Raw genomic sequence first — 11160 nt, forward strand, 5'->3', positions numbered from 1 at the left:
ACTCCCAGCCAGCCCCACCCTTGAAAGTACTCCTGCCTTCAGTTGGAACTCGCGCCTAGGCTTCTCCGTTATCAGGAAGTGCCAGAGGCCTCTCATGAGCAGGCCCAGCACAGCCGTCTTTGGCTTTGTACACATCAGAGGGGCTCCCCATCCCAGGTGCCCTCCCCAGGAGACCTTGCAAATGGTTGATGTGAACATCAACGTGAGCCCGAGTCCTTTCTAGCCAAGAAGGGGAAGAACTTAAAAGAAAAATGAGGAAAATGAGACTTTCTCATTGTGCATGCCAAACTTCAGGGAAGGAAGGGAGATCCCTAGATTGGCCAGGTGGGGTCATCCGGAGACGAAAGGCAGCTGATCTTGCTGAACAGCAGCTGCAAGGGTCTTAACCACTTCCAGTCTGTCAGTCGGAGTCACACCCTGCTGTATCACCCCGGGGAGCCAGTGTTTCTCATTTGCAAATGAGGAAACTGCTCAGCTGGGCTTCCAGGCCTCTGCAGACCTGACCAGGCACGAAGGGACTAACAGCAGGTCACTTCCATCCCTGTGTGTCCTTGAGTGTTAATAGTTACTGGACAAAAGCAACTGGAACAGGCTTAACTACTTCCCCGGTGTGCCAGTCAAAGAACTCAGTAGTGGAGAAGGCTGCAGAAAAGGGGTCTCAGCAGAGTGGACATATTGGGAAGAAGAGATAAGGGGTTCAGTGACCCGGGTCCATCTTCAAGGAGCAAGTGGAAACTAAGATGTTACAGAAAAGGGAAACAAAAGAGGGGTTAGGTTCACATAGCTGATGGAGCATTTGGTCCTGGTCAGTGGTCTGACCCATCAGAATCTCAACTCTGGTTCTGTGGGCATGGTCACTGTCATCACTGGTGGGGAGGGGGGGAGCGGGCAGGAATGGTTCCTAGGCGCACACTCCTTTTCTGGGTGCAGCCCTAATGTCCTGAAAACCACTCTCTTTGCAGGGAGTGTGGTAAGTCCTGCAAGAGGGGATTCCGCCGGTGGTTTAGTTTTTTCTTTGCATAAAGACGGTTAGTGAGTGCTGACCCCCTAGAGCGCACTGTGACGAAAGGGAAGGGCAGACGCGGGAGGACAAAGTTTCAGAGGTGACAACAGCTAAGAAGTGGCACAGTGAAGTGTTCTTCCTAAAACTGTCCTCTGAGGCAGGCCTGAGGGCTCAAGACTATAATCTCAACATCCAAGTGGCGGATCAGAGCCACAGAGGTTGAGGCCATCTGAAGAGGGTTGCTTCAAGTTTGAGGCCAGTCTGGGCTGTATAACAAGACCCTCCCAAAAAACAACAAACACCTTTAATCCCAGCATTTGGGAGACTTAGGTGGGCAGATCTCTGTGAGTTCGAGGTCAGCCTGGCCTACGTAGTAAATGCCAGAAGAGCCAGAACTGCTACACAGAGGAACCCTGTCTCGAAAAACAAAAACAAAACAAAAAACACTTGGTGTTGTGGCCTATCCCTTTAATTCTAGCACTCAGGGGCAAAGGCGAGAGGATCTCTATAAGTTCAAGACTAGTCTGGTTTACGTGAGGCCATATTAAAACAACAAACAAACAAACAAAAACTCTAGGATTACAAGTGTGTACCACCACATCAGGAGTGAATCCTTCCTTTTTCTTTTTCTTGGTTTGAGACAGGGTTTTTCTGTAGTTTTTTGGCCTTGAACTCACAGAAAATCCGCCAGTCTCTGCCTCCTGAGCACGGGATTAAAGGCACATGTCTCCACTGCTCAGCCTGAGGAAATCCTTTCTTATGGGTACTTAATTTGTTCTGGTATTTTTCATATTTCTTTTATTGCATAGCAGGAACAACTATAAAATGATTTTTTTCCCCCTGAGACAGGGTTTTTCTGTAGCTTTGGAGCTTGTCCTGGCACTAGCTCTTGTAAACCAGGCTGACCTCGAACTCACAGAGATCAGCCAGCCTCTGCCTCCCAAGTGTTGGGATTAAAGGCATGTGCCACAATCTCCTGGTTTATAAAGTGAAATTTAAAAAGCAAACACAACAAGGACTGGGTCCTGTGGCTCCACTTAGCTTCTCTCTACACCTAGCCTTTCATGGCTTAGCGCTGGCCCTAAGTTCATGGGAGACATGTCCACCAAGTGGGAAGTGACACTAGCTGGTTCCTGGTCCCTCCCCAAAAGGTCTCTAGTTTCTCTGAAGTGGGGATGAAACTGGGTATTTCCATTACAACCACTGAGAGCAAAGGAAAAACCTGGGGTCTGCGATCACTTCCTGGGGCTTTTGAGCTGGCAGCGCGGGCTGACCTCCAGGCGTCTCTCCCGCAGGGGTGGGAGGTGAAGGCCTCAGCTGCCCTTCAAGAACTTCTCTATTTGGGTCCAGAAGAACAACCTTCATGACCCTTAAACTCAAAGGATCTCAGGGTCCAACTGCCTGCCTTTAAGCACTTGTGAGGCAGAGGCAAATGGGTCTCTGTGAATTTGAGAACAGCTTGGCCCACATAATGAACTCCAGAACAGCCAGGAGACCCTGTCTCAAAACAAACAAATGCAAATAAACAAACAATAACCACTCAGGGTCTCGATGGCTATGTAAGGTCCCTAGGGGAAGAGACCCTGAGACCAAGGTAGAGAATGTCAATTAGATCATGAACGCTAGAGTCCTCTCCAAAGAATACCCCAGCAGTCCCAGGAATCATGCCAGGTCTTGCAATGAATTTTCTATCCAAAGATACTGGTAAATCTGGGGGAGTGGTACTGTAGTAGGGGGCTTTGATTCTTCATCTGTCCACAACTTTTTTTTTTTTTTTTTTTTTTTTTTTTTTTTTTTGAGACAGGTAACTCTGGCTGTTCTGGAACTTGCTCTGTAGATTAGGCGGGCCTCAAACTCACAGAAACCCACTTGCTTCTGCTGCCTGAGTGCTGGGATTAAAGGAGGGTGTGCACAATAACGCCAGGTTTGTCCTTGGGAGACTTTCAGCTCCTTCAGCTCCATCGCCTAGGTTACTCCTGTACTTGCAGAACCACAAGTCTCCTCCAGGTGGCACCCTAGGTTCTTAGTTCTCTCTCTCTCTCTCTCTCTCTCTCTCCTCTTCCCCATTCCCTGTGTTCCCCTCTCCCCATCAGTTTACAGAAACCAGGTGCCCCTAGCCAGGACACAACAAGGATTTACCCCTTAAGCAAGTAGCCTGGTGTATTCAGGGGCTCCAGCCACCCTATCCCCAAAACTGTAGTTTGTAACCATTAATTTTGTCAACTTCAATCTAGAATCACTTGGGAAGGGTCTCAATGAAAGACAGTCTATGTGAGTTTGTCTATGGGGATTATCTTGATAACACTAATTGAGGTGGGAAGACCCACCCAGAGTGGGTGGGACCATTCCTGGGTTTGGGTACAATAAAGCAAGCTGAGCAGAAAGTATTGCATGCATTCCTTTCCCTGTTTCGAGTACGGTGCAGTAGGGCCAGCGTCCTCAAGCTGCTGCTGCTGCTGTTGTTGCTGCTGCGGCGGCTTCTCCACTGTTGAAAAAGACCCTTTCTCCACTATGTTGTTTCGGCAGGATGTTTTGTCACAGTAACTGGAAATGAAGCTAAGACACAGGCCCTTGTGACTCTAGACATAGCCATAGCATGGGTGGTATTCCTGAGAGGACTCTGGCCAAGAAGAGGTCACATGATACCATAGTCAGGGATGCAAAAGAGGAACCTTGGAGTTGTGGGCACAGGGAGTTCTTAGTCCTGCACTTTGTTGATCCTGGGCAAAGTCAGCCGAAGTAATTGCTTATCCTGGAGTCCTCAGGCACAGTAGCCGAGGGTTAGCATCTTGTGGGGTTGGCACCACTAAGCCACCACTGTGGTCCTGATTCCTGCTCTAGCATGACTATGGGACTTCTTTCAGGTCACCTGGGAGTGGGTATCCTAGTTCCTCATGCCTGGGGTACTGCAGCTCAAATTAGGCTCCTGCCCCACCCATTCTACTCCAGGTACTTCTTGGGGTGCTGGCTTTGGGTGGGCAAGCCAGGGCTTGCCGGGGAAACCCCGAGGTCCCAGTTACCTAAGCCCCGCTTGTTTATCTCTGTTTGTCCTTGGCACAACACACACTCCAGTACTGAGTGTGTTCCGCCCCAGGGAATGACTTGATCACCCCAAAGCCTTGCTTTCTGTTTTCCCAGTCATACTTTCTGCCCCGAAGCCCATCAGCTGGCCAAGGCCCAGCAGGCAGTCCTGGAACAGGGAGGAGCAGCCCGTGCAGGGCACACTGCCTGTCCTGCCAGCATGAGAGCCACAGCCTCTCAGGCCCCTGGGCGGCATCTCTGCCGTCCATCTTGAGGCTAGCATTCTGGCACCTCTACTGGCCATCACACTGTATATATTGTCAAATCTACAGTCACACACATAATCACATAGTGTCCCACAGTTAAATACACCGCCACACAGTGCCACTGCCACTCACAATGCCACAGTTATATGCAGTCACACTTTGTCATGGCATGAGGAACGTAGTCACAGTGTTATCTTTAATCATACACAGGATCACACTGTCACATACAGTCATACGCATCGTCACACACACAGTCACACCAAAGCCCACAACACTGGCCTCCGCTTCTGGGGATAGTCTGTTTACTCCTCAAAGAAGCAGCCTCCACACGGGTGCAAGCGTGCTTGTGTGTGCCACATGCCTGTTTATGCAAGCATGTGCACACGTGTGCATGCAGCTGGCCCAGAGAAGCTGGCCTGTACTATCACTGCATGTGGGGACTTGGAGGGCTGGCCAGATCTAGAGCTGCCTGGGCCTGCGCTAAGCGCCTTGGCCCTTCTCCATTCTTTCTGCCTCCCTGAGGTACAAGCATGACTTTATATCTAGAGCTGTGAAAGCCCCATCTGGGAGGTTCTAGAGTGATTTAAGGAAGGACACTAGGAACCTAACTATGCCACATGCAACAGAGATGCCCCCCTCTGTAATGTACTTTGGCTAGGACTGTGGGAAGACGATAGGGGCTATTCTCCTGGAGGTCCCCTGCCTCAGTTCCGAGCATCAAGCTTCTCTCTCCAGGCAGCTGACCAGAGGTGACCACTGCTAACAGAGCCAGTCATTAGGATACTGCCTTCCTGACTAATGTTCTGAAAAATGACTCAGAGTGGAGAGGGCGATAGACCTGCGGCTAGTGACGCGCTTCTGATTCTGACTCAGGAAGGAAACGGTGCCTGGATCTCTGGGGGCAGTTGTAAAACCATGACCTCAGCCTGGGGCTTCAATTACTACTTCCTGAGACCCTTCCTGGGCCAGCCATGGCCTAAAGGCATAGAGGAGGCTGTCCCCAGGGAGAATGGTGACTGTGAGGGAGTAGAGGAGGCCCCAGCCAAGCCCCACTGTGGATATAGGAGCAAGGTAGCTAAACAGCAGGCAGTTATGCCCACTCCCCTGGGATGTGGCTGGTGTCCAGGAAGGTGAGGATGTCCCAAAGCCTAGTGGTAGCAGCCAGATCTTGAAACCAAAGAGCGGTACAGTTTGCCATGGCCATCTAGGCCCAGGGTTCAGGTTCACCTGACTCTCCAAACCTTCAGGGCAAAGTAAGTAACGAGCCTACTTTAGAAGTGGTGTGGCATCCTCTCCTATATCCCCTTCTCCTGCCATGCCCTGTGACCCTTCCCCTTTGTGTCCATCTGCAATGGAGAAGCCTAGCAGGCTCAGGCTTGCAAATTCTTCCAGGGGTCCCATCCATGGAGTCTTCAGAAAACTCTAGTGTGGCTGTCACTGGGGCAACATGGTTAACACTGCCCACCCACCCTGGAAGGCGACCCCGAGACATTGCCCATCCCAGCACCTGTGAGCTCACAAGTGTGCAATCAATAATGATGACAAGACACTGGGGGATTGGGAGAACCAAACTCCAATCTGTCCAAATTTGGCTCCGGCCCCAGGGTGCTCTGGCCTTTACACCTGTTCTGCATTCACTTGTCCCACTCTGAAGCTGCCTGGTCAGTGCGAGGCTCCAGCTGGGCTCGGGGTCAAGGTCTGAACGACTCTGGATGGGGGGCCCCTCCAGCTCTGACGCTCCTCGGGCCCAGATCTCAGCAGCTCCCAGATCTGTTGGTCCTTCAGCCGTACCAGATGCTCCAACTTCATCACCTTCATCTGCAAAATCTTCAGAAAGTACACAAGTCTGAACGTAGTCAGAGATGCCCCCTATGTACCAGTTAGTCCCCCAAGCCTAGGTCTCACGGTTGGGGGCTGGATCAAAGGCCCTTTGTGGGGGCACTGAGAAAGATGAACACCAGGATCCTTGGGGAAGACTCTACAGCCAACGAGCCTGAGGAGCTTAGGGGGCTGGCAGGCCAGGAAGGGCTGGGTTTTCCTCCTGTTCCCTGCTGGGATCTCCCTGACCTCTCTGTCTACTCCCTCTGTATCAACTAGAAGGACTAGATTCAGGGCAGGGCAGGAGCCTTCTCTCTGCTACGAACCCAGCAGAGGACTGATAGGCTCAGGTATCTGTGGTTCCTCCACACCTGTTTCAAGGACGACCTTGTCCCAAACCTTCTCCTATGAGAAACACAGACCCCACCACACTCCTCAGGCAGAAAAAAAACGGGATCTACCTCATTCCCAGGTAGTGTGAAGGAAGGAATCTGTGGAGCCAGGTGGAGAGGAAGCCAGCCTCACAGCAGACAAGTGTGAGACTGTCTAAAGCCTATTTTCTAGACACCTTCCTACAACTCTTATTCAGCGACAAACCGAAAAGCCAGGGAGCTGTGGCTAGGCCCAGCAATCGAATCCATCCCATGTGGCCCAGTCACATGCTTGATACATCCTGTCACCATATATTTCTCCTATGACTCCTGGTGTCTCTTCAACTCCAAAGTTGTGTATCTTACTTAGTGGCCACTTACAAGTGGTACTCAACCCTTAAAGGGCCAGTTGAGTGTCAACCCTTAAAGGGCCAGTTGAGTGTCAACCCTTAAAGGGCCAGTTGAGTGTCAACCTTTAAATGACAAGCTGTTCTATTTCCTCTCTGGGTCTCTAATGAAGAGTTAGTTCCCTTGGTCAGCATATGAGCCTGGGCGGCGGTGGGGAGAGCTGGGCTGTGAACAAGCAGGGCAGACGGAGGCAGGAGCTTCAGTTCTCCTTACTGCTTCCTCTCTTCTGCTCTGCAGCTCCAAAGCCACAGTGATATCACATCACTTTCCTGTTTTCACAAGAAGATAACTCATCAAGATTCAGGTACAAACGCAAGAACTGAGATGGTATCGCAATTTCCGACAGCCCCTGTGACTCTGAGGCCCATTGGCCCAGACTGTCCACTCTTCCATATTGTCTTAGCTCTTGTACTCCCGGGGTACCAGGAGAGGTAAGAAATAGCAAGGGGCACTGGAAGTTGCTGGTGAAAGAGTAGCAGGACAGATGTGTCTGCAGAACCGAAAGAATGCTCTCCCTCAGAGTCATGTACCGCATAACCCATATATTGCAGAACTGGGTGTGGAGTTACAGAGCCAGGAGTACATCCACAGACCTGGAGGTGCATCTGCAGTGCCAGATATTAGCCCACACAGCATGGCATACACCACAAAATCAGATGTGCACTGCAGAACCTAGATATACACTACAGAACCAACTGTGTATCCTAGAGCCAGATGTGCCCTGCAGAGCTAAGTGTGTTCCATCGTACCAGGTGTGTACCAAAGCCAGGTATGCATGCACATCTAAATGCTCACTAGACTCTCCATGTGGGTTCTTTCCAGGGCCCTGGTCTTTGGGGATGGGAAGAAAGATGAGGCCCAGTTCAGGCTAGTGGGAGGCAGGCAGGAGCCTCTCCAGTAAGCGTCCCCCTTCTATGTGCTTTTCAGATGTTCACCCGGAACCTGCTTCCTGAGATGGGCTTTGGTCCATACAGCCATCCTGTACCCCTGTGGCTGCACTTGGGTGTGGTGTGGACAGACCAATAAAGCAGGTGGTGAGTGCATTAGGGAACCACCATATCGTTTCTGCCTCAGAGAAGGATTCAAATGTTCCATAAACTGCTTTCTAAATAATCCCAAGGATGTCGCTTCTCTCTGATCAGGGCCCTGCACTCCCCTTATGCCCTTCACTGGGTCAGTGCCAGCTCTGCAGAAACTCAGCCAAGGAGTCTGAAACTGGGGCAAACGGGTCCCTCTGCATCCTTGTCTTGCAGCCCAGATTGTCCAGGCAGCAAGGGATGCCCAACAGGACCATACCTTGACTGTCTCCTGCAGAATGGCTATTGCTTGCTCCTTATCCTCCAGCTGCTGCTGGATGTCGGCCAGGTGATCCCAGAGCCCTTCAACTGGGTCCCTGAAAGGTAAACACTGACCTTTAATCCAGGATAGGGATCATGAGGAGATGGGCAGGGAGAATTTGAGAGATAAGGGTCCACCCTCTGCAAGCACAGCAGCCCTTTTTCTCCAGATCCCTTTGATTCTGAAGGGTCTTCGTGCTGACGGGGGTTGGAGGGCTCTGTAGGCCTGTATGACAAATAGACACCATCAGCGGAGGGCCCTGCTGCCAACTGGCCCCCACCAGTGACAGTAAGTATGGATGAGGGGACATGGTTCATAGGAGGTAAAGCAAACCCAGGATCATCATGGAAGGACTTGGTCCTAGCCTGGTGTCAGGGCCCTGGCAAGCTTGGAAATGGTTTCCTTGTATGGCACACAGGCTCCCCCTTGGATGGTTGCTCTCTGGGTATTGATAGAGCCAGGACCTGCACAAATGAGGGCGCCTTCCTCAGAAGCCGACTAGCCCCTCTAGGCCCAGGGTGTACCACAGCATACCTGCCCTCTTTTGAAGATTTGTGAGCTCGTGATTGTCATGTGTCCAGCCTTCTGGAATGTAGCGACGCTCTCCATAGGCGTCCCAGAGGGGCTCGGATGAGCTGCTATTATCCACATTAAGATTTTGAGTCCTAGTGGTATGCGAGTGGGTACTTAGCCCTCCAAAAGGTCGGACAGCATCCACACCGGAGAGGCCTGGTTTCTGCAGAGTACAAAAGTTGGGAGGTGAGGTGTAGCAGGGCTGCACATGTCTGGTCTCCACTCTGGGCGGGGTCAGTGGGCAAACTGCAGAAGAAGAGAGGGAAGGACTTAGGGTGGTCGCAGTTGGAACAACTCTCAAGCGCTTTCACTATCTCAGGTAGGTGGTTCAGGCTGAGGAGGAGATGGGGGCCTGGGAAGATCCCAGATAGCAGGAAAGTCAGGAATGAGCCTAAGTGGCTACTGTCACCTCATGTATGGACTTCGTTTCATTCTGGACCACAGAGACATCCGTTTCTCTGTTTTATTCTCACACAGGCAGATTGTCTGACTGTGCACAAAGCTCAGCAGGCACAGCCCACTTGCAGGCTGAGCTGATGTACGGACACTTACAGCTGCACCAGCCGGGCCTCCGTGAGCAGTGCTGGCCTCCATTTTCTCCTTCAGCGAACACAAGATAGACTCGATAACCCCAGGCTTGTTGGACACCACCTTTTGGATGTCGGCCTCTGAGATACATAAGTGCAGCTTTTGAAAGACTTTCCTGCAAAAAAAAAAAAAGGGGGGGGGTACACTCTCAAAACAGTGCCGCCAAGGGCTGGGAGTGGAGCCCTCCCTGCAGTCCTGTCCTTGTGGGTCATGCCTTCCAGCCACGGGACAGCATCTAGTTTCCTCAGAGAGGAGAGGCTAACAAGGTGTCTTCTTTGCTCTGCAGCCCAGGGACCCATGGCAGTCTCCTTCCTGGCCTAGTGGGCCTGTGTCTCAGGAGATCCTAGAACACTTGATGCGCTCTGCTCCACCAGGCCAGGTTCTCTGCACTCAACCTTGTTTCCCTGACTGCTTGCCTTCTGTTCTAGAAGTCCTGTTGATACAGCTAGACACAGTCCCAGAACTCGGCAGCTGGGCCCACTCAGGCATGATCACCTCCCTTGAGCCTTCATTCCAGCTCTAACCTCTTAAACATAAGCTCAGGCCTGAGTCCTTCAGTGCCCCCAATCCAATCTGAGCCAGTCTTGGGGGCTCTGACATCCCTCATGCAGCACGTGTTCCCCACCTTGCTCTGCTCAAGCACTTCCTGGGTTCCCTCTTGATTTGACTACGTCTGACATGTCCAGCCTACTCTGGTTGTTCTTGGTGTCATGTAGCACAACAGACACACAGGTAGGGGCTTGTCTGAGGACAGTTTGGGAGGTGGAGTAAAATGTGCCTCCACTAATCTGTGAGAGAATAGGCTACTTGGTGGGCTGTCCCGGCAGGGAGTCCCCAGGAATCCTGGTTGTGGCATAGTCAGAGACCCGCAGCTGGAAACTTGTCGCGAAGGGGCATTAGAGAGTGTCCCTGGGTCAACCATGCCTTGCCTGTTGAGAAGGCTCCAGTTGCTCAACTTCTGGTCTGTACTGCAGGCTGGGACGTAGCTGTGCAAGTTCACCAGCCCAGGGTGGAAGTGCTTCACAATCTCGGCCACCAGCACTGTGGGAATGCAAGGTGAGCTTGGCTTGCTTGGCTAAGACCCCAGTTGCAGCTGTAATCTCTGACCACATGAGAGGCACGGAGTGAAGGGGGAGGGCACGAGCTTGTCCTGGGGAACCCGTGATTGTCCCTGAGAGTTCTCGGCACCGCACCTAGACTCCTGGACAGACCAAGGGGTAGGATAGCCTACGGAGTTACCACAGCGTGAGAGCCCAAGAGGAGCTGGAAGAGCCACAGGAGGCCAAGTTTGCCACAGCCTTTCCTAAGGAGCATGAGTATGGACTCAGGAACCGCCCCCCCCCGCCACGCCCCGGTATTGTGGGGGCTGGATTCAAGGGAGGCCCTTATCTGAGCCCTCTCATCATGTGCCCCATTGCGCCTCGCCCTCACTCGCACCACCGTCACTGAAGTCCCGAGCCAGGTGGCGCTTGGGGCGGCTGAGTGGAAGCCTGTCCAGCCAGGCGCAGAGGTTGTGAATAACCTCAGGCGGCGGCAGGAGCGCGGTAGAGCTCTGCTTGGAAGCACTGAACATGGTAGAAAGGTGCGTTTGCAGCGGCAAAAAGCCGCGGAGTAAATCGGGAGGCTTCAGACCGTTGCTAGGAGACGAGGCACAGCCGGAAGGGGCGGGACCCATACTGCACCCGGCCCACCCTCGATCCCAGATAGGCTTGGTCCTCCTGTACGTCAGTCAGGGGGCAGGACTAAATTACGACGATGGTTAAAATAAAAGAAG

General features: G+C 52.2%; 1 protein-coding gene across 1 annotated transcript; it reads right to left on the bottom strand.

Moving 5' to 3' along the window:
* Positions 1 to 5868: 5868 nt before the first annotated feature.
* LOC126498295 (sperm flagellar protein 1-like) lies at positions 5869 to 11159 on the bottom strand. Its single transcript, XM_050136787.1, is given in 8 exon segments — positions 5869 to 6011; positions 6013 to 6117; positions 8184 to 8280; positions 8363 to 8450; positions 8760 to 8961; positions 9351 to 9501; positions 10316 to 10427; positions 10824 to 11159. Coding segments are annotated over 8 exon segments (1023 nt in total). The 5' UTR covers positions 11062 to 11159; the 3' UTR covers positions 5869 to 5981.
* Position 11160: the final 1 nt, after the last annotated feature.

Source organism: Alexandromys fortis, unplaced genomic scaffold, assembly GCF_014885135.2.
Source record: "Alexandromys fortis isolate MF-2015 unplaced genomic scaffold, M_Fortis_MF-2015_v1.1 scaffold_3, whole genome shotgun sequence".
Classification (NCBI taxonomy): Eukaryota; Metazoa; Chordata; class Mammalia; order Rodentia; family Cricetidae; genus Alexandromys; species Alexandromys fortis.